This window comes from Pezoporus occidentalis, unplaced genomic scaffold (assembly GCF_034315485.1).
Source record: "Pezoporus occidentalis ecotype Australia unplaced genomic scaffold, CSIRO_AGI_Poc_V1 ctg22, whole genome shotgun sequence".
NCBI lineage: Eukaryota > Metazoa > Chordata > Aves > Psittaciformes > Psittacidae > Pezoporus > Pezoporus occidentalis.
In genome coordinates this window covers 4,234,631-4,258,616 of record NW_026914072.1, presented here as the reverse complement: position 1 = coordinate 4,258,616, position 23,986 = coordinate 4,234,631, and the positions used below count along the sequence as shown (strand labels likewise).

The window sequence follows — 23,986 nt, the reverse complement described above, 5'->3', positions numbered from 1 at the left end:
TGTTTTGAAATGTTCTGGTTGTTCCCAGAAGGCACTTACTAACCCTTTTTGAATGCCAGTTGTTAGCATTCATACCTCCTTTCTCATTAATAAAACTCTCTTAAATGAGCTAATTGGTAATCTCAAGGCAATTTTTAAGAGCCTTCTCATGATATGAACTATTCTGAGAATTTCTTTAATAGTTTTAAATCAGGTCAAGTGTCTGCATATATTAGAGAGCTGTATACTTGAATCCCTTAGAAAATATATCACAACTGCATCAACTAAGTATTTATGGATCTATTGTAAAACATGCATGAAATTCTAGAGACCTTTAATGTAGGAACATAAAAGTTGTCAGATCTGATTAGCCTTAGCATAACGTAGCTCCTTGTGTTTCTGGTAATACTGACCACATAGTCTTAGAAGAAACAAGATAAGGCATTTTACACAATAATATTTTTATAGGGGAAATTTATTCCAAAACCTCTGCTTTCCTTCTGCTTTGGCAGGGCGTTTAGGACTTTCAAACATGTGCGTAAAGATTTGAGTGACTTTTAGGTCACACAGAAGTTTTTGAAAGTTGCATTAAAATTAAGTCTGTGCCTGAAAACTTAGTTTAATCAGAAGTGTAAAACTGATATTTTTTTGTCCTGTGTTTTATCCTGTCTGGTCATGGAGATGTCTGTCTTTCTGCATTTCTGCAAACCAGTTTCTGCTGCTCTAATCTGTCAAGGCAAAAAATTCTGTTAAGCATATCTGTAATACCTGAAGAATTGTTTCTTATCAGTGAATTAACTTAGACTGTGTTGTCTTTCCATTTCACTGATAGTTCTTAAGATGTTAAACCATGAAGTCTTAGTAATTGTTCAATGGCACAGTCTACTTAATGTGGTTTCCTCTTATGTCCCTTACAGAATTTTTCCAATAGCTGAAATATTGTAGAAGATCTCTTTCTTTGTAATTATTACAGAATTTTTCTAATAGCTGAAATATTGTAGTAGATCTCTTTCTTTGTAATTATTCTGGCAGTCCCAAAAACATTTCACTCCAGAGATCTTATTTTTACACCACTTATTAACTCAAATAGGGCTCTCAGCTGCAGGCTCACCTAACTTTAATGCAAGCATTTTTTGCCCTTCAATCAAATCTTAGCATGAGATTACATTTTCTTTCAAGTTACCTGGCAAGCATAAGAGAATGTTGGAAAACTCACCCAAACCTTCTACCTTCAATAGCTCTTTTTGAATCTTCTATGATTCCCACAGATTTATCAGTCATGGCTGAAAGGCTACTATGCTGTGCCTTTGAAAACCTCCCTTGCTGTAGTGTCATGAGTAACTGACTAAAGTAATGTTGACGCACAATATTACTACAACACCACTACTTGGGTAGCACCAGCTACTCAAGGCAACCTTGAGAAAATAAGGAATAAGTGTAGTTTCCAGTCAGTCTGTGAGGGTTAGTTAAGAGTTGCTGTCTTCAAGTGCCAGAGGAAGAGACAATATATCCCAGCATATATCTACTTTTAATATTTTGAAGAGAATAACTGCACAAAACAGAAAAATAGCATGACTAGGCAAAGATAACTTTATATAACAACAGAGTGATTACTGTGTTAATAAATGAAGCTGGTGTGCCATTATTTGATCTGTTATTGATCTACAAGGGGAGGAGGAGCGCTTCCCCGGGGTATGCAAGAAAGGGAGTAATGACCAGATACACTATAAGAGCAACATTTCTTAAAATTTTCTGGTTTAGATGTAGCCTTCTTAAAAGACGCAGCTTGGTGAAACATCAAGTTCCCATATCACAATTTGGCAACTGCTTCTGAAGTGTTTGTGAAGGGATATATGTCTTACAGAGGAACGCTATATTTGGTTTTGTAGAACCAACAAGGGAAGAAATGGTTGAACTGGAAAGATTACAGGCTATTTGGGGTATTGAGCTATAGGCTGTTTTTCTATTACATTTGCTTCGCCTTGCTTCTGAGCACACAGTGGTGAAGGCTCAACACCTAGGGATGCCTTTGCCAGTGGTTCACAGCTGGAAGCAGTTTAATCCCAGGGAGTACAGCTCTCTGATAAAGTTGTGGCCAGTTACCAAACTGGCTATTTAAAACAGCATCTTGCAAGCAGTTCCCTCCCACTCCTGTCTCTTCGTGTTCACTTTCTTGGGTGTTTGTTTCAGTGGAGTGTTATTCTGCTCCTTGCTTGTTCCTCGGGATCAGCAACCAGAATCCCTGCTCTTCAGCTGAGTGTGTGGATAGCCCTATTATTTTTTTATAATAGCACCTATTTATTTTTTTATGAATTTGAATCATATCATCTGAGGTCAAAAGTGTTCTCATATCTTCCTGAAAGGAAGATATCCCTTTTCACTTAATCTGAAAAGCTTCCACATATGATGTTCATGTCTTTTATGTGGCTTTATTTTTTTTGAAGAGTAAACAAAATTAATAATCTCTTGAAAAATATTACTGATTTCTATCACTTACATGTACATAGATAGAATATCCTATTATTAAGTGGCATTTTTATAAACCCCATCATTTTAGAATAAAGGTAACTATTGAAAACTGCTGCCTGTCTCTTTTTTGTTTTCATTTTACTGTTTTCTTGTTTCACATTTTCTAGGCAACCACTGAAGAACTCTGTATACAGAAGCAGGCAGTCTTTGAACAGCCCTAGCCCAGGAGAAACTGAGATGGATCTTCTTGTGACTCGAGAAAGACCTAGGCGGGGAATCCGTAACAGTGGATATGATGTGAGTTTATCAGATATATGTAGTGAAATTTTCTCAGCAAGGTCTTAAGTTACTCCTAAAACCAGGTAACTATTGGTAAACTACAAGCCAGAGTGGCACTGGGAGCTTAACATTACAGTACTTTGTGTGCACTCAACATCCTGAAAAAAAACTCAGGATACTCAAAGCACAGGCTCTCTCATAAACTTTAGGGCTGTACATCATTTTGCAGTCTGAAATGCAAACAGAACATTTGCCCTGAAACTCATTTTTTGCCCAAATATTGAATTTTGAATTTAGATAGTTCTCTTAAGAACTAATCCACTGACATAATACTGGGCCTTTGGATTTTTTTTTCATTGCAATTAAAATCTCCTGTTTGTTCTGTAGCCCTGGTGCTGCTCCCTTGAACAGCCAACTTCTGGCAATTTCACTGAAATCCAGATGCCAGTGTTTTGTGGAAATCCCCTAAAAAAAGATAGTGTCCTCTTACTGTGTCAGAATGTGGAGAGTTTTGCATAGATAACTGTCAAAACCAGCCAGAGGAGATGCGGGTTTATGGTCCAAGGAACTCACACAGCCAGCACAAGGCAGACGAGTTGTCTCATGCGGTGTCAACACGCAGTGGGTGCAGGCTGACACTGTGTGCACCCAGAATGAGGATAAAAATAGCCCCCGCACTGGGGTAATGTAGAATTTTTTAGTCCTTTGTCATGTATACAAAAAGTTATAGCTTAGCAATCCCTGAAGATCAGTCCCTAAAAAAGGTCTAAACCAGTCTGGAAAATAAGGAAGTTCATCCTCTAAACAAGCATTTTGTCAACTCTGTCTCGGCTGTCAGGGGTGCATTTTTAGCAAGGTGAAGGAATGTGCCAGGCTCCGGATATGTGCCAAGGGAAGTTTAAATCTTTTACAGAATTCTTCATGGCTCGTTGTTGGTGTCATATTCCTTAAATTATTTCCTGCATGTGGATGCTTCCCATCAGATTGCATGAGTCCTGTTGTACCATGTGGGTGAGATAACTGGTGCACTGCTTTGAAGCACCAGAATACAACACTGTAGCCTGGAAAAAGAAAGGTATAACCTGTTGAAATAGGCTTTACATTTTGCAAAAAGATTTCCTCACAATATTTCCTTTATTTTTCAAGCTTTCTTAGATAAAAACATCTTCAAGCCAGCCTTCTTCCCTTGGTATCCTGAAAATCATGTTTCAAGACAGCAAGGGAATTTTTTAATATGCTAATAAAAGCTGTTTTTTCGCAGGTGATATTTTTCTGAAGTTAAAGTTGAAAACATTCTAGGAGCAGGCATGGCCTCAAGTTATTAGTTCAAAATTAGTATGCCATAAATAGTTATCAGAAGGTTTTTTTAAATGTCATTAAATATATTATATATATTCTCGATAAAGTATATTTTAAGGGAAATTTGTTTAAATCCTTGACAGTAGATTAATGAGCTTGTGCAGATTCTGAAGTACTCTAAAAGTCATGATAAACTCTGAGCTCTGTGCGCACCACACACTAGCTTGCTTTCACCTGTTTCTGTTGTTGCGCTTGGGTGAGCTGTCCGTGGCACAGTGTTTACACTGGTCATTTACATAAAATTCCATTTGCCTGATGTGCTGCAGATTCACTGCAGCGCACCTCTTCTAATTCTGAATGTACTTCTCATCTGAAAGTAGAAAAATGCCTGGGGGAAATGGGAGAGGATGTTAAAATTTAGTTCCCAAGCCTCCACTTGCAGTGTGGGCTGGTTTCCCCCAGTCCTGTCTGAGGCTCCTCAAGCTGTGCCTGGTGTCTGACAGGCTTAGTCTCCCTGGATACCCACAGGCAAGCTCCTATCCATATTTATGCACGGAATTCATAGGGATCTCACCAATGGTGCAACTAAACACCTCTGGAAATCTGACGTCTGAAAATGGGTGGGAAAGGACTCTGAAAAAGTGCTGGGTTTTATGCTGAATCCTCTGTCCTTTTCTTTTCATCTAGTAACACCTGGTAGTGTTTTTTGACATCCACTTTGTCATTCTAAAGGTTCCAGACCACTCAGACTCTTGCTAACCTTTTCCTCCCAGTATGTTACTTAGCAGCAAGTCCTGCTAAAGAATAGCCATACTTGTTTTAGAAGCAGTTCCAAATAATTAAGTTCATGAACCAAGTAATGAGGTACTTTTACAGATTAACAAATTGTTGCATTTTTCATTTGCTTGTTTCATTGTTGTTGAGTTTGGGTTTTTTTTGTTTAGTGTTTTTTTCTGGTGGGGGAGGAGTTTGTTGTAACCAGGATGCCCAGGTAATGTGTTGAGGTTTATCTTCCCAACAATGAAAAATGGTTTATTTTATTTTAAGGAGACTAAGAAACCCCAGATCCTTTCAGAAAACTCCTGAAGAACTGCTAGACTCATGTGCACACCCAAATCATGACAGTCTATGATCTGCATGATTTTGCTTTGCTCTTTAAATAGGAGAGGGAAGTAAGAGCTCAGAAATCTGCCATTCCACACTATGGTTTTTTTATTTATGTATTTTTTGTTTCCCTTACATAAAAAATTTCTAGTACTTCAATTATGGTTTTCTAATATTTCATTCCCTATAATGATTTTTGTGCTATTGCTCTGAATCATAGTTCTGTTTCTAGAGCTAAAAACCACACAGGTCAATAGTTACATGCTGTTTGTTCTGACTCTGACTCTATTATTTGCCTTTAAAGCATCTTTATAAATAGATTATTACTGAACAGTACCTATCTCTCCATTTTAAATAATGCTAACAGGGTTTAGTATCATCATCTTCACCTAGAAAGCAGACTAAGGAGACTTTATCAACATGTTCATTACTTCCAACACATTCACAGAAAATTGTGAGTAGAGCAAGTGCTATAAAAAGAAAATCTAGAACCTCTAGACTGCTAATGAGCTTTGTACTATGGCAGAAAATATTTAGGCTGGTTTTGGTGTCAAAGGAAAAAAATAGCCTTATATGTATCTCAGATCAATCTGCAAAAGAATTTACTGGCATAATTTTATCGACATAGCTAAATTAATGCAACTCAAAAGCTTCAATGGATTAATGTCCACATGAAGAATTTTACTGATATACTTGCTGCAGTAGAGTTATGCCAGAAGTGTACAAAGTCTGTCTCTGTACAGGATTTTCTCTTCCTTCTTCATGTAATTCCATTTCCTTGTTTTAAACAATAACTGTGTATGAACAATATCTGAATTTTTATAATGGTAATGTGCATGTACAATGGCATCTATTTATGATACTTGTGTGTTTCAATTGATAGGAAAGCAAAAGACATACATCAGAAAGTGTCAGGATGAATTGAAACAAATTTTAAAACTTGAGGAAAAGTAATGATCACCAGTCTCCTCCAAAGTCTTCATGACAACTTTTATACAGATAAATCAAGGTTGACTTAATGTTGACTGCTTATATGCATTCTTTATTCATAAGAGATATTTTAGACACTATAGAAGCCTAATGGCTTCACCAAGGGGTTGTAGTAGAGAACCTGATTAATTTCAGCATTGGATACTAGCAGGTCTCTTGTGGGATTTCATTCACTGACATTTTTATAGATATGATGGAATAGAAGAACCATGGTTATTAATCATCCAGTTGGGACAATATGATTTCAGAGACTCTTGGTTGCACACATAGAAACTACTATTGCATTTTATAGTCAGGCTTCTAAAATTTACCCGATTTTTATTTACTGTAACACCACAAATAACAATGGAATCAAAACACAGGAAGAAAATTAAGGGAAACTATTTAGCTGAAGATTTCCTACAAAGTTTTTCAGTTTGAGACAACTTGTTGCAGTTATATTGCTCCTCCCAGAGTCTTATTTTATACTGCTTAGGAAGCCTGGAGTTGAGTTGTGGTTTTGAATTTGTATAATATACTATGTAACTATAATCATATAAATGACAGTTGAATTCTAATATGCAAATGATTAATTATTGTAATAGTTTTCCTTATTGCTATATTTTCATTAAGTACAAAATATAACTATGCTTGTAACAGCTAAGCTACTTTATTTAAATTATCGGGTTTTGGGCTAACATGTAACTCTTTGAATGGCTGATAACAGAAGAAGAAAGTCAACTTGATATTTTCTACAGCAAATGAAGAAATATCTACTATGACTGTCCTATAGTGCATATGACCATACATAACTTGTAGAAGGTTAGGGGCACAGTTGCTTATCTAGTCAGGTGTAGAAAAGCCCTATTACATGGGGAAAAAAAAGTATGTCACACTAGGATCTACAGAGCGGTCAGATACATTATTAGGATAGTGCTGGAATTTTTAATAAGAATATCCTGTTGCATTCATTTATTTGTGGCTATTTAAAATGCTAACACAATTCTAACCACATGCTATATAGGAGGTATGTATCCTGTTCTTCATGCCAGTTATCCTATCATCTTAAATGCATTTTACTGATATTTAAAGAGTTATAAAGAATTGGTTCCTTTTTTTCAGGTTGCCTGTTTAAAATGTGTTTTTTAAAACTGGAGGCTGTAAACCCAATCTTACAGAATATAGATTAAATTAGGGATTTACTGTCAAGTTCTTACAGTATGATGTTTGTTTCTGTCTTGGAATTACACAAAAAAATCCAGGGGGTGATTTATGTTTGCATTTATCTGTACAAAAGGAATTACCCTAAAAGTAACCGTTCAAGTTAAGCTGCCCAAGTACTACCTGGATGCTTCACTCACATGTTCCTACATTAGGTTTAGATAGATTTTTGTGCAATTACTCTGATTACATCTTAATGACCAAGCTGGGTCAGCATTCTGCAGGGGAGAGGACCTGGTTTGTGGCATCATTGTTAGCGGTCTTCACTCAGTTATAAAGTTCAGGAAAAGACCAAAACTTTAATTCTCCTGAAATCTTAATGTGTGAGAATGGAAACAGAGTTTCAGTCTCTGTAGCTGTAGCAAGTGGTCCCTTGTAAAGGGTCCTTTGTAGTTGTGGCACAATATAGAGAGCTATGCTCCTCCTGGCACAGTTGTGCTCCCATTGATACTATCAATTAAGAAAAGAATGTAAACATTATTTTTAATTGCTTTTAAGATGTGAATCATTGACAATTTAATCTGCTACAAAGTGTCCCTGATAGTTTTTGCAGCAAACAATGTGGGCTATAAAAGGCTATTATACTCCCCTGCAGTGTGTAACTCCTTTGCAATACTTGTCATGTGTCTACATTGCCACAGCTCCTGACTTTGTATACATTACATCTGTGCTTGAGATTGTTTTGTGTTGAGCAGCACAATTACTATCTTGTAAAGCTTTTTAAGTATATGTGCTTTTATTTCATCCAACAGACTGAGCCTGAAATTATAGAAGAAACTAATGTCGACTGTGTCAATGAGCCTCGGGGCTACGCCAGGTCCCGTCAGGCCAAGGGCCACTCAGAGACCTCGACTTTAAGTTCTCAGCCCTCCATCGATGAGGTTCGGCAGCAGATGCACATGCTCCTGGAAGAGGCTTTCAGCCTGGCCTCTGCGGGCCATGGAGGACAGAGCAGGCAGGAGGCTTACAGCTCTGCACCACACTTGCCCTACTCTGAGGTTGTGACCAGTGCTCCTGGTACCATGACCCGGCCTAGAGCAGGGGTACAGTGGGTACCTACATACAGACCAGAAGTGTGTCAGTACAGTTTACCAAGACCAGTAAGTGAAACTTCTCTTTAGTATACTGTAATATGCTGCTCTGAGACACATTTTTAAAAGAAGTATCCCCGTTTCCATGCTTAAAACCAGATGTAAAGCTGTGCTTATGTTAAATAAGTGTGGGTAGAGGGGTGTGTGTGTGTATTTTTAACCATACCTGTCTCTTGCAGGAATACTCAGTATCTATTTTAGTAGCAAGGTTATCTTGTCTAAACTGTGCTTGAAAAAACAGCCTGCACTAAGATCCAGGCGGTTCAGCAGATCAAAACCATGCCTGCATGTCTCCTCTTCTTCAATGAATGCATATTAGGAAGCAGTCTGGTTTTGTAGAAAAACTGTGTAGGCCCACAACACCCAATGCTTCTGGACAAGGTCCATCACTGAAGAGCAAGAGAGTGAACCAAGAGCAGTAATTGGAGTGACCTGAAATGTGGGCTGTTACTGTCAATCTTGCATTATACCTGTGACCTTAGATGGCTTAATTCCAGAGGTTTCTTGGTTAACCTTACGTAAGTCACTCTTTACCCTTCATTTTCTAGCCTCCAATTGTGGCTAACATGTCCTTACGTCACAGATTAATAAAGGAATTAAGAACTTAAATCCATGGGTGCAAATTATTAATGGAATTTTGTAGGTATAAATATAGCAGTTGCAGTAGCATTATGCGCACCCTTTGTATGGGTAACTACCTCTAAATTCCCACACACAGTATTGTGAAACTCAACAACATATTTTCCTTCTTATGTGTCAGGTACAAATCTGAACAAGAGGTGATTGCTTTCCAATGAGAAATAGCCCATATATCAATATCAGCGTGAAAAGTTGCTCATTTTAACGCTTTTTTTTTGTCAGAAATTATTTTTTTTTAAAGAATGCATTTCAAACTGAGTCCCTTACTAATGCAGAATAATGACCTCAGTTCAAAATAACTATTAATATTGACTTCCTTACAAGACAATAAAAAACCCCACCAACATTAAAGGATGCTGTTTCTCTGCTATTCTGAACATATTTGAAAGCCAATGGCACTTCCTGCAAAGATTCAGGCTGGGGCTGTTTAAATCTTGCTAAAGGTTGTTTCTGGCACTTTGAAATTGGTCCGATGAACTTCATAGAGCATATAATCATATTTTGTGGTTAGAATTCGATTACAGACTTAAGAGGCAGCTAATGGCTAGTCAAATTACTTTGACACTTCAGAGAATCTTTCTAAAATGAAATAAAATTTATTATATGGCAAAAAGTTGTTGAGGTTTTTTTTTCTTTTAATGCAATAGGCATATTTTTTGGTGAATGCATCACTGGTTGCTTTCTAAGACTTCAGATACAAATAATTACTCTTTAAGTCGCCATTGTGTTTAGCACCTTTAAGCATTTCCTTATCTTTCTGGTGTTTTGAAGATAGTGTTAAAAATTACCTGCAGATAGTCAATGGCCACAGATGTGGACAGGCATGAGCTGCTGGACTTTGGATAAAGGCTGTTAATTTGTAGCATGCTGTGTATCAGTTTCACAAATGCGAGCTGTACTTTAACCACACCACGTACTGGCTTGCTCTCAAATGGCGACAAAGGGCTGGAATTGAAAATACCCAGCTGAGATGTGTGTGGGAAGTGGCCCGTAGGTAGGAAAAACATGGAAGAATTGTCATTCTTTGCACTTAAGCAGCCATTTGCCTGCCTGGAACACCTCCAGTGAGCAGCCGCGGGGAAGGTGTTGCCACAGGCAGTGCTGGACGTGAGGCGGCTGGCACATGGGAAAGGTGTCTGCTTGGTGAGCTGTGGTATGAGCAGCAGCCTCCAGCACCTTTGGAAATGAGAGGTAGTTGAGCACTGGCATGTTGTTATGTGGGGCAGGATGTTACCTGTCCAAACTTACAATTATTTATTTTTGCCCTTCCTTAAAAGTCAGTTCCAGTCTGAGTCTGGTACCTGTGTAGTCTGTCCTGAATCTCACATGTGATTACTTCTGCCCGTGATTGTTATATCCTTTGTTATTATACAAGTCCTTATTTCCAACAAAATAGAGTTTGGAATCAATGCAGGATGTTTCTCTTTTTCATTTTTGTTTGGCTGGTTTTATTTTTTATTTGGTTTTGTTTTTGTTGGTTGGTTGTGTTTTGTTGTTTTTGTGAAAAAAAAAGTGATGAACTTTTTCTTTAAGGATAAACTCATTCGGAAGAATAAAATTAGGCAAATTTCCTGTGAAATCAGCTGGTTTTTTTTTTGTTTTATTGTTTGTTTTTTTTTTATTTTATTTTTTGCTGGTTACAAGTGTACAAATTTCAGTGAAGTGACTTTATTTTTATAATCACAGCAGTTAGCCTGTAAACTAATTGCTCATACAAACCTGTAATAGGCATCTGTAGTAAATCTTTGGTTTAATTTAGCCTGTGAACATTTTTTTTCACTAATGTGTTGCATGCAGGAGAACACTAATGACCCGATTCTTGGAGAAATTCTAGCAATGTTGTTGGAGATCCTCTCGTATCCGTTTTGGTGTCTGTGGAAGGTCAGCACAAAGAGGGCTGGCTGCTGTCCCCCTGGATGCACTGTTCCTTAGCATGGTGTAGCAGATCTCTGAACAGGAATTTTCCCCTTAACAGGATTCCATCTGCCCATGCATAGGCTTATTCATGCTCATGTAGCCATGGGCAGAATATTGCCTGTCACTCAAAATTGTTCATCACCTATGTATACAGTAAAATAAGTGATCTGATTTTCTTTTTTCCCCCCAGATTTTCAGTGCAAGTCACAGCATGTTTCTGCTCTCTGTGAACTGTTCTCTGTGATCCTTTAAAATGTCTCTTTTGACACCCATTTGCCAAAGCACATCCACTAATACACAAGAGAACCCCCAAGTCTACCTCTGTGTCTTTATCCACCGTCTTAGTCAGTCACCAACCACTTTGAAACATTAGCTCACATGCTGCTCCTTTCAAACAGCAGTAGGGGGAGAATTAATTTCATACTTACTTTCATGTTCTCAAATGCATGCTGAGAGCAAGATGTGGGATGAAAGGCTTGTGGAGCCAGAGGAAGTGTTTGCTTCAGCCTGCAAGAGCCCTGCCAGCTTTGCAGATGCAGAAGAGTCACTGTCCAGCACTATTAGGAGAAATCTAATTGAGGTTTTCTTTGATGCAAAATCAGTATTTCTTTTTTCTATACAATTCTTTCATTAAAAATCAGTATTTCCAACCTCTGGCTACGGAATGTACCATTGCCTTATTATTTTTTTTTTTCCACCTTGATATAGAAATACTTTGAATACCATTGTAACATGCTGGAAGTAAATATTAGGAGACATTGTGGCATGAAAGGAAAAATTACATGCCTTTATAGACATGCCTTTGAGCATCTCTGCCCTGCTATAATAGGGGTTCAGTGAGAGGCAGGAGAAAGACACTTATCTGTATTGCTTTTCCCTTAGAGATACTGACATCAGAAAGTTAGTATTTGATTAAGTTACTCTTCCTGTGTGTTAACCCAGTTTTGCATCAATTTGAGGAGGAAGTTATTGGAACTCTGTCTAAATGTGTAAGATTTAAGATGAGTACTGAAAGATAGTGTTTTTTGATATTTAGTGTGGGACTTATATTGCCAAATTCAAACCTAGATGTAGGTGTTAAGTCTGAGCTAATCATGTAAATGGTGTAGGCTCTTTCTACAGGCAGGAGGTAGTGACTCATGGTACGGTAACGTGTTTCTAGCTGTCTCTGCTCTTTGTGGAGGGAGCTTCACTGACTAAACCACATACATACCTCTTTACAGATCTAAAGAACCACCATTAGACTTTGGACTCTATTTTTTGTCTTGATGTCTTGATACCGGGCAGCCTCCCCACCATTTGTTATTTGCTATTGGTCTGATCTTATTTTTAATCCTGTGCATTGCTCAGAAGCGTCATCAGTAAAGACAACAAAACTGCAGAACAGCCCAAAACTGCAATGTGTTGAAGAAATGTGTCAACAAAGTGCTAGAGAAATATCATCCCTCTGTCTTTAAGTATTTTTATCAAAGTTATGACCTCTAATCTACAGCAGTACAAATAATTTAGAAGGTAAAATTTTGTCCTACATCTCAATTCTCGAATGTTGTGTGTTTCTTTCACGCGATTACTCATCCTTCACATGTATTAATGACGAAATCCAGAATTCCCATGGGCAAGATGCTTAATGTTGTGGCTTAGTGGGTTGGCCTTGTGTTCTTCTGAATTGCTGTACTGTTTGAGACCTTTGTTATTGCTTTAGAATGTTACAAAGCTTGGTTGGTTTTTGTGTTTTTTTTTTTGTGAAGAATTTTCCTCTCTGCAAGTCTGAAAGGAAGAGGCTGTAATATGCATTGCTCACAGGCAGCTTTACTTCACTTGATGCTGCTCTGAGAATGCTTTCTGAATCTTTAAAAACTTTGTTTCTGGAGGAAGTGAAAATGCTCACATAATCATAACAGATCTGTTTTGCCAGCAAGGTTACAAATGTCACAGAGACAGTGTTTAATACGCTTTATTTTAATTAGGCTTCATCTGGGCTCTGAACTCATTTGTTCACATTTACTCCCACATCTGAAAATCACCCAAGCACTGTAATTTCTAAAATAAAATGCAATTACTATTGATGCCACAAAAAGTTAACTTCCCATTGGCCAGCATGTGAAGCAGGTACTTAATTTCTGACTCGCTTTTGGTTTTTAATTTGGTGTTTCAGAAAATATTTACTTCTCTCCTGTACAGGCTTACAGATTTTCCCAGCTTCCTGAGATGGTAATGGGTTCTCCTCCACCGCCTGTCCCTCCCAGAACAGGTCCTGTGGCTGTTGCATCTCTCAGGAGGTATTTATCTGTTGTTTTATCATAGGTATGAGCTCTAAATACAAACTGGGGCAAACCCTGAAGGGGCACTTACAAACCACTTAAAAAAACACATTAATGAAATTTGAAACATAGAATCGCAGAATAGTTAGGGTTGGAAAGCACCTTAAGATCAACTAGTTCCACCCCCCTTAACATGGGCAGGGACACCTCACACTAAACCATGTCACCCAAGGCTGTGTCCAACCTGGCCTTGAACACTGCCAGGGATGGAGCATTCACAGCTTCCTTGGGCAACCAATTCCAGTGCCTCATCACCCTCACAGTAAAAAGCTTCCTCTTTATATTCAGTCTAAACTTCCCCTGTTTAAGTTAGAATCCATCACCCATTGTCCTATCACTACAGTCCCTAATTAACAGTCAGTCCCTCCCCAGCACCCCTATAGGCCCCCTTCAGATACTGGAAGGCTGCTATGAGGTCTCCACGCAGCCTTCTCTTCTCCAGGCTGAACACCCCCAACTTTCTCAGCCTGTCGTCATACAGGAGGTGCTCCCTCCTGGCCCTCCTCTGGACTTGTTGCAACAGTTCCATGTCCTTTTTATGTTGAGGACACCAGAACTGTACACAACACTCCAAGTGAGGTCTCAAGGGAGCAGAGTAGAGGGGCAGGATCACCTCCTTTGACCTGCTGGTCACACTCCTTTTGATGCAGCCCAGGGTACAGTTGGTTTTGTTTCATTTCAGTATGAAGAGGAGAGCAATAACAATGAATTTTGTCTTCGATTAGCGAATCATTTTCAATAAAATTAGGAAATCCAGGCTCCAGTTTCTTTTAAAACATGCTTTGCCTCAACTCACATAATGGTGCAGTATATTGCAGTAGTAAGATAGATAACTAGCACTGTCATTTTCCCTGCTTGTCTCAATTGTAAGGACTTGCAACAAGCTATGGAGGAATTGCAAGATGTTTCTGAGTACCCTGGATCTGGGATTTCTGCCTAGCTTTCAGATATTTCATACCTGCATTTCTGAAGCCAAACCCTTGCAAAAGCCGGATTGCCTTAGCTCAGTTCATACATTCTGCTTCTTCCTCACACCAAGGCACTCTATAAAATGCTTTTTCAGGAATTGTCCCACTTCTGTGGTGCATTAACTCGTTTAGCTTCCAGTGCTGTGCTATTAGGTGCTGCCTGATGCCAGCTGCAGTTGGAGGCACAGCAGGCCTGCTGAGCATCACTGTGGAGCACCAAGGCCAGAGGAGACTTTCCTTACTGGCTGCTAATGACACCAGAACTGCATGCAAATATTCAGAACATAGACACTGTCTGCTGACATTCTTGTTCATCAATTACATTTTAGTTCTGAAGCAGCTGGGACACACCATTTCAAATGATGTTAGTACTTCCCAAGTCCAGTTAACATTACTTGGCATAGTAGTCTCCTACCATATGATACCATGTCATATATACTTCTAGTAATATGGTAGTGTCTGCAGTCTGGGGTTGATAAACTCTGGTGAAGTTTTGGGTTTTGTGTTGCATGTCACAAGAATTTGAAGCAGCAAGCAAGGGCTCTGTGAGATGGCAATAACATGCTTTGGCAAAGTAGCGACCAAGCTAAAGAAGCTGTTCTCAGACCTCTCCAGACGTACTGTTCTCTAGTTGTTCTTCAAACTTCTGTCATGCCAGAGCAAAACCAGATAGCTGGCTTGTCATCAGCTGTAGCTGGTAGGCATGCATGTGGCCATGAATCTCATCTGTCAGTCACAATGACAAAAGTTTCTATTTTTTTTTTTTCTTAATGCACAGGTCTACATCAGATATTGGCAGCAAAGTGAGAATACCTGAGTCCAGTGGGGCAGATCAGGCCCAGCATCACGATCAGGCATCTTTTGCACCAGGCTCAAGAGCTCCATTGTCTGTTGGTCCACTTGATCAGTCAGCTTTTCACTCAGGTGAAAAAATTATGCAGACATATGACTTGCAGCTTTGAGAGCCTTATAATTTATTTTGCATATAAATGAATGTATGGGATACAGCAAACATAGATGATTATTTGGAGAAAAACTGTATTAGGTGATTTAATATTAATAAGTTTAAGCTAATACGCTCTTTTGATGGTATCTGGATGACACTTAGCTGAAAAAATACTTGAAATAGCTTTTCTTTGGTGGAATATGCTTTCTCAAAGAGCTATAGAGAAGACCTTACAAGATTAAAAAAACCTGATTCTGTTGGTTCAAAGTCTTTACATTAGTAGGTTTATTTGACATGGCTCTTTTAATCTGCCAGAAAAAAAAAAATCTTTCTTAGCTTTCTCAGAAGTAATAATTACCTGCATTTTATTCAACATCTTCTACTGAGAATACTAATGTGGACATGCAAATCTGTTGTCAATTAATTAAATATAGCAGGTTTGAAGGATCTGTTCTGCTTTCACTTACTGTCATACCTTCTGCAAATGGTGCATGTGAATCTGAAAAGAGCAGATGCTCAGCCTTTCATTTTAAAGCGTTTCTAGCTACAAAATATGCCGTCTACCAAAGCCTGCTCTTCATGTCTCAAGTAATGTACTCTGTGATATATTTTTTTGTCATTTCCAGCAATGTGGACATTTTATTGTTGTATGTTAAAAACAGGTGTGCTCTGCTACCACTGCAGAACGGCTGCATTTCAGAAGAGACAAAGTGATTTTTGTGTACATTGCAGAGTTTGCCAGAATAATTCTGGGGATAGTTGGAGGAAAATTTCATATATGATAGATGCTATCTGCTGCAAAAAGCTGCAGTATACGGAAAGACGAGAGTTGCGAGGAAACTGTAACACATGTGTTTCTAATGTTCTGGTAGGAAAATAAATTTGTATTGCCTCAATATATGAAGAAACATTGCTGCAGGTGCTGATTTGGTATGAAACGGCCTCATGTCACTCTCATGCAGCCCGTCAATATCAGCTCTATGATAACGATGTTGCACTAAGAATTTGGAATATGGTGTTACATCAGCTAATTGTTTATTTTGAATAGTGGCTTATTTTGCTGTGGTGAAATTAAGAGTGTTTTGGTGTAGAAGCTACATGCCATCTACAGAAGCAGCACTTTCTTCTCTGTACATGTCTGAAGAATACTTATTTCTAGCCTTGCTAACTCATTTAAATTAGCAACCCTTCTGCTGTTTATGACCTGGGAAGAACAAGGATTGCCCACACCTCTTCTCTTAGTCCACCTCCTTCCAAACCAAATGGCCTGAGGAAATTGGTCTAGAGGTCCTGTGAGATACCCATGGCTACCTGCCATGCAGGCATACATCATGAATCCCACCTCTCCATAGCAACAGGATGGTGACTATTTCTCTGAGGGCTCAGTGACTCCAGCATTCTTCTGACATAGGAGAAAAGGCACTACAACCCAGTGTCAGAATGAAAGCTAGGACTTAGTCCCTGGCAGTAGAAAACGCTGTGTAAATGTAAAGCATAACATACAAGTTTTTAGTCTATATTTTGGATGAAAAAATCACTCATGGTTTCTTCCCATTTTTTTTTTTGTTGTTGTTGTTGTTTTTTTCTTCTTTTTTTTCTTTGTTTTTTTTTTTTTGAGGCCATGTTAAAATGGATGATATGTTTCTGCTCTGGAGGCAATTGTTCTGTGATAAAACTGAACTGGTGTCAACAACTTTCCTTAAAAATATTTAAATCAAGTCGTAACTGCATCATTTATTGCAGTTGTACACTGCTCCTAGGAAAGGAATTGAGCAGGTGCAACCTCGGTATTTTTTATGGAAGCATGGAAGTTTTATGAGGGGGTTGTTGAGATTACAACCCTTTAAATGTATCACTAATTTTTATAGGTCTTGTGCCTAGAGATATTAAGACAGTTTAATTCTGACAGTTTAATTCTGCCTAGACACATGACGACAGACTATGTAAACTGTGAAGAGAAAGGTGCATTACTCTGAAACCCATGGTGACAACAGCTAAAAGTTAAATACAAAGAAGCAAATATAAGCAGAACCTCCCCCCCCTTTTTCCTAATGATTCGAAGTTTTGGTGAAGATCAGCTGTTACAAGGGTCAAGGACTAAATCCTCATTTCTTTATCTGAAGGCTGTGTATTATTTATAGACAACTGCAAATCTTGCCTTCTCCAGTATTTCCCAGCATGATAGAGGTGTTCTAGGCAAATAGTGAGCACCTTAAATCCAGCCTATGGTAGTCACATTCTCACAGTCACCAATGAGTTACTTTATAAGCACTATCTTCTAATTCAAAACTGAAAATGGCAGCTATTAATTATATCTACTCTCTTTTTTAATAGGAAATACCGTACCAGCAGTGTTTGCCATACCAGCAGGAAACCGACCTGGCTTCACAGGCTATTTTATCCCAACCCCACCCACTGCATACAGGAACCAAGCCTGGATGCCCTATGCTGGAGAGAATGAATTACCAGGGCAGTGGGCAGACTCAGTAAGCATCCTTGCTTGTCTAACTGCATATGTTTTCTGTGATTTGCACAGGAGGGGATTTAAGCAATACTAAGTGATCAGCAAAGAATCTGAAATGGATAATTCTTCCTTGAATGGGAATAATCACTAGTAATGAAAAGCTGTGAGAGAGGGCATAGATACTTAGCTGTCCATCCCATGAACTGAAAGCAGGGTCTTTAGAGAGTATAAACATTCACTAGGTTAGGGACTGGCACACACTTAAAGTTGGTGAGTTAGGTACCATTTTTCTTTCCTAAGACAGAAGTTAAATAATTGGATAGGCACAAGGCAGGATTAAATGATGCTGCCTCTCAAGGTGGCCTTGTGCTGTTTGGAAGCTGGGGAGCATATTTCCCTTCTGGAGGCTTCTCTCAAGACAGCCCAGCTCCTGAATCCTAGCTCCCAGCACTGCTGCAGCTCTCCCTGCTGCATAGTGCTTCAAGTCCTCCTGCAGGCTGGAGTGACAGGTCATAAAATAAATCATTGGTTGCACAATCCTAGTCTAAGAAAGATGTAATTTTTAGCTCAGACTATACCTACATTTCAAAGAAATAAAGTTGAAACATCCTAAAATGAATTGCAACAGTTTATGATGTTTGAAACAATTTCTAAAATGTAGGGCTTTTTTCCACTGTGGAAAAGAAAAAAAGATCAGTTCTGCTGCTTAGGCTCACATCCGGTATTTATGCAGAACCAATTCAGCTAAACAAACTGGGAGATAGATTCTATTTCCTTGTGCATATAATCGACAGAATATTCTAGTCATGGCAGTTACAGTCTAAGTTGGCTTTGAGCAGCTAAGCGAGAGATATAAATGCTTTTGGGAGTGGCTATTTGTTGGCAAATCTTTATTACTGCTCCTAATGCCTGTGAGGAAAAGAATTTAGTTTAGCTGTCAGATGCATGCCTGAATCTGTACGCTGAACTGTTGGAAAAAGAGGCTCATCTGTAAGCTGTGTGCATCTGCTGCTGTGCCCCTGACACTGGGAGGCTTGTGATGCTGTGGTACAGATTCCCTCCCCAGAGCTGCCCTTTAAAAGCAGTGAAAACTACCTTATTTTCTTTGTTGTTGTTTTGGGGTTGTTTTTTTTGTTTGTTTTGTTTTTACCTTACTGACATTTTAAATCCAGGAGAGCTGTTGTATCTGAGCAATCATTCAAACTTTAAGAACCACCTAACCCCTCCATCCCCCAAACAAATCAGGAAAAGTATTTCACTTATCTTCAGTTCTTTTCCCTTTTGTACCTCTACTCCTTGGCTGCAGTCCCATGAAAAAAGTCAGGTATTGTGTGTCTAAAGTGGAGGCTGAAACTGGAAAGCAAGTGTCCTTCTCTGGAAAGAGAAGGGTGTAACCCTGTTGTGGGTTTCCTTGTTTCCAGGGAAAGAGATGGGAATAGCAGTTAGTGCCAGTGGACCATACATAGAAGAACGGAGAAGAATGTGAGAAGCTGCCTGAAAAATAACTGTGGCAATACAGAATTCAAAGGAAAAAAATGTTCCTTTTAACTTCATTTACCTATTACAGAGCTTTACCAACTTGGTGCTCAGATTTTCATCCCTCCTGTGACTTTGCAGGAATAACAAAAAAAATACTGCAGCTTCCACGATGAATCTGCACTTCCCAATGACTGCAAATCTGTCAAGAAATTGTCTTTATTTGAAAATCATTGCTAGAGGAACTAGTAATAGTGTTAGCAACACAATACAATCAGAAGCCTGAATAAAACTGCAAAAAATAAAGATCTAAAGTAATATTGAGGCTTTGAGTTTCTGGATGATTTCTGGTTTCTGAGCCTCTAGAGTATAGCTTGATCATGCTTGCAAGATTTTCTTGACTGTTCGTAAGAACAGTGGCTTAATATCCATAGGGTGAAAAATGAAATTCTTTGCATGCATTTCCGCTAGCTGGGCTGTAAACAGACAACACAGGAAACAGAGATTGCACAATAAAAAATTATCTTATAAGCTCAGTTTACTGTAGTGTATTATTTTCTCAGTTAAATGGTAAGTATTGAAGCACCATGTCTTGTGGGAGAGGGTAACTGTATCCAACAATGCAGTTATTTTCCAAATTGCTAGATGCTGCTTAGTGAAAGTAGTAACCCGGTGGCCTCTAGTGGCCTGTTCACGTTGTACTACTAAAATGTCTTGAATAATCTATTGTAAACTGAAGAGGCAACTGCATTTAATGATCACTTTTCTATCATGCCTGCTTCCTGTGTTTGTCTTATCAACATTATTCTGACTGTGTTTGACATTCTCTTCGTCACTTGAAGGCTATCGGAGATCATAAGGAGCATGAGTGAATCTTTGTGGTCAGGCTTTAACAGGTTCTTAGATGCCTGAAGTGGCAATTTTCAAAAGCACTCAAGGAGTTAAACTCTTATGGGGCCAGAGCCAATATGGGGTTTAAGCAGAATTCCAAAGCTGTCATTCTGCAGTCCTGTGCTCCCCAGAAGGTATGTACAACTGGGAGATGTTCCCCATCTTGACATTTCAGCCAGCTTCTGCAGAATTCCAGCACAGCCTTAGCCCTGGTGATGGACCTTACACCTCAACTTGACTGACACACAGAAATTAGCTGAGATACCAGTCTGGCTGCCTGTATTATATGCTTATGCCAGACTTTAATGCATTTGGGAAGTCGAATATGTTAAGGCAAATTTAAAGCAAAAATAATCACAAAGTTAATTTTTTAGTCATTAGACATTGCAAAACCTCATCTATTAACTTACAAGTTAATGAACGGTCTCTAAACTGGAGAGCCGTGAATTTGACCAATGTACCACTGGGTGGATAAAGAATTGGCTGAATGGCTGCACATAGAGAGTTGTGGTCAACATCTCAATGTCTAACTTGAGATGGGTAACGAGTGGTGTCCCTCAGGTGTTGGTGTTGGGACCAATCCTGTTCAACATCTTTGTCGGCGACATGGACAGTGGGATTTAGTGTGCCCTCAGCAAGTTTGCTGACAACACTTAAGTTATGTGCTTTTGTTGATATGCTGGGGGGAAGGGATGCCTTCCAGAGGGACCTCAGCACACTTGTGAGGCGAGACACTGCCAACCTCATGAAATTCAACCAGGCTAAGTGCAAGGTCCTACACCTGGGTCAGGGCAATCCCAGGCACAGGTTGGGAGAAGCAATTCAGAGCAGCCCTGTGGAGAAGGACTTGGGGGTGTTGGTCGATGAGAAACTTAACATGAGCTCGCTTCAGTGTGCGCTCACAGCCCAGAAAGCCAACCGTGTACTGGGCTGCATCAAAAGAAGTGTGACCAGCAGGTCAAAGGAGGTGATCCTGCCCCTCTCGTGAGACTCTGCTCTCTTGAGATCCCACCTGGAGTGCTGTGTATAGTTATGGTGTCCTCAATATAAGAAGGACATGGAGCTGTTGGAGCAAGTCCAGAAGAGGGACATGAGGATGATCAGGGGACTGGAGCACCTCCCGGATGAAGACAGGCTGAGAAAGTTGGGGCTGTTCAGCCTGGAGAAGAGAAGGCTGCGTGGAGACCTCATAGCAGCCTTCTAGTATCTGAAGGGATCCTACAAGGATGCTGGGGATGGACTCTTCTGTAGGGACTGTGGTAACAGGACAAGGGGTAATGGGTTTAAACTAAAACAGGAGAAGTTCAGGTCAGACATAAGGAAGAAGTTCTTTACTGTGAGGGTGATGAGGCTTCCCTGCCTATGGCAGGGGGATTGGAACTAGATGATCTTAAGGTCCTTTCCAACCCTAACTATTCTATGATTCTAAGTGTCATATTCTGAGTATAGTGTAGATAAGTGTAGTTTTCTGAGTGACTCAGTTCACAGAACAGCATCACCCAACTTTCCTTACTTGTTGTTGGCAAGGACTAGAGTGATTAGCTGGCAAGCTTTTTCTCAAGGAGAAATTATCTTGTCCTAGGAACAGGTTATAGGTTGCTTTCTGTAACAACATAAAGCCTTCCTCAAAATGAAGGGCTGTAGATTCCTGTTTTATAGACTTTTGCAAAACATAAATGCTATTTTTATTTGATGCATTAAAAACTTCTGAGGACAGTAAAGACTGGTATCGTGTTTCATGGATTTGTGAGGAAAATTTAATATCTCACAGTAACTAAACAGCCTAAGTTATTCTTTTAATTTTAGCCAGTGTAACATTGGGCTGCATTCAGTGAAGTCACAACAGAGTAAAACAGTGAATCCCCCATGGAATGTGGCCAGAGATCCTGACACTTCTGAGATTCCAAACCTCTTTTTCCCTGTTGAGTTTCCAGGCTGGTGTACCTAAGCTTATGTAGTGTGTTCTTGTTAGGAGCGGTAAGTCTGGAGACTTGGCTAACTTAGATTAGGTGGTGGCTGCAAGTCAGTGAACTCTACTTTTCTGTTCTAAGCTTTTTGATGTCCTGCAATATAGTGTTGCTGCCTGTTTCAAATAATTGAACTGTTTAGGCGGAATAGTAAGCAGAGACCACACTTTTGGAAAAGTCTTCTTCCTTTGACTTTTTGCAGTGATAGTATATTAGGACATGCAGTGTTTTCCCTGATAGGTGTTTTTGCTGCCACAGTCTGGGGAGCCGAGTGCCCAGTACATTGACATGTGTGCATGAATGGCACGTACCAACATAGACAGTTGTAAATGTATGCTTAGGATTATGAGGTTTATGTTCTCTTCATATGGTCCTATCTATTCCACCTTATTCTGCCCCAGGGACGGTTGTGTTACCTGGCAGGTGGCACTATGGATCAATTGTTCTGTATAATTTTGTGTAATTAAATACTCTACAGGTTCCACTTCCTGGATACATTGAGGCTTATCCGAGGCCGCGCTACCAACATAACTCTCCTTCCCGACTGCCTCGGCAGTACAGCCAGCAAGCAAGCATGCATCCCAGCCTGGAGCAAGCTCCTTTGCCATCCACTGCAGCTTCCCAGCAGAGCCTGACAGAAAATGACCCGTCTGATGCTCCTCTCACCAACATTTCTACAGCTGCCCTTGTAAAGGCAATAAGAGAAGAAGTTGCTAAGCTGGCCAAGAAGCAAACAGATATGTTTGAGTTTCAGGTCTAATATCTTTTGTGCACAGTATTTGTATCATGCAACCTGGAGTAGCCTAAAAAGCAACTCTTAATTTTCAGTTACAAATTTGCTGTGAATTGTGCCAAGGTGAGGGCATTTTTCTCTGTCTGGAATGTCAATACTATGAAATTACTTAAAGTACAGCAACAGGACTCTGAAGACATATAATTCTGCTTGCCAGCTAAGGAAATGCTGCCAGGTATAACTGTTTAATATGGGTAAGAGTGATCATATGCAGTAGTTTGTCACACAGCTCCTTCTATTATGACCCATCATCATTAGAGATGCTGCTGAACATGTCTGTGCCACGCAGTGTTTCATTTGCAGGCCCAAGGTAGAGCTGCCGAAAATAACTTCTGCATGTCAAAACCTTGATTCAAGAAGAGAATACAGTAGAATGTGGTTAGCTAAAGGCCATGGTAGGTGCAGAAGGGGGCATGTTTGTTGTTTGCTGTAGGACATTGTATAAGGGATGCTGATTTCAACAATGCAGTCATTCAGTCTTTTCATTCTAGAGATTGCATTCAAACCAAAAGAATTTGTGGTTAGTAAATAATACAAATAAATATCCTGTAAATAGCCCCTATTCTCCTCATCCTATTAACAGTACAAAGAGGTGAAAGGAAAGAAGACTGTGAAGAAGGTGAATGATAATTTGATAATCGGTGGCTACCTTGTCCCTACATGCTACTGATGAGTTATGGAGGAGACTTTTCTCATTGTGAAAGAATACAATGCACGAAGAGCAAACAAAGGAAATAGCCCCTATTCTCCTCATCCTATTAACAGTACAAAGAGGTGAAAGGAGAGAAGACTGTGAAGAAGGTGAATGATAATTTGATAATCGGTGGCTACCTTGTCCCTAGATGCTACTGATGAGTTATGGAGGAGACTTTTCTCATTGTGAAAGAATACGATGCAGGAAGAGCAAACAAAGGATATTGGTGCTAGAAGCTTCCAGATAAATGAAGAAGGGTTATTCGTGTTTGCTCTATATTCAAGCTTTTCACTCTGAATGCATGTGAAGCTGGTAAACCTGGGACCTTTGCACAATTCTTTTCAACCTGTAATAATGAATACACCTGCCTGGACAAGAAAACCTCTGTTTAACACAGTGCTTTTTTCTCTTTCTTAAACAATGTTATCTACTAAAGTGATGCCAGAAAGTGCTACCTGAAGCTGCAGTTGAGTTTTTTGATTACACTGGAACAGTGAAT

At 39.4% G+C, this 23,986-nt stretch overlaps 1 protein-coding gene across 6 annotated transcripts in view; it reads left to right on the top strand.

The window, feature by feature from the left end:
• The window catches only part of KIAA1549L (KIAA1549 like), a 124,859-nt gene extending 101,327 nt beyond the window's left edge, over positions 1-23,532 (top strand). For all 6 annotated transcript variants that reach the window (XM_062620251.1, XM_062620250.1, XM_062620252.1 and 3 more), the window contains 6 exons: positions 2,616-2,745; positions 8,073-8,420; positions 13,149-13,246; positions 15,035-15,180; positions 17,537-17,688; positions 22,479-23,532. In XM_062620251.1, the coding sequence (XP_062476235.1) occupies positions 2,616-2,745; positions 8,073-8,420; positions 13,149-13,246; positions 15,035-15,180; positions 17,537-17,688; positions 22,479-22,760 (1,156 nt within the window). In that variant the 3' untranslated portion in view covers positions 22,761-23,532. The remainder of the gene's footprint in view (positions 1-2,615; positions 2,746-8,072; positions 8,421-13,148; positions 13,247-15,034; positions 15,181-17,536; positions 17,689-22,478) is intronic.
• The last annotated feature ends 454 nt before the right edge of the window (positions 23,533-23,986 follow it).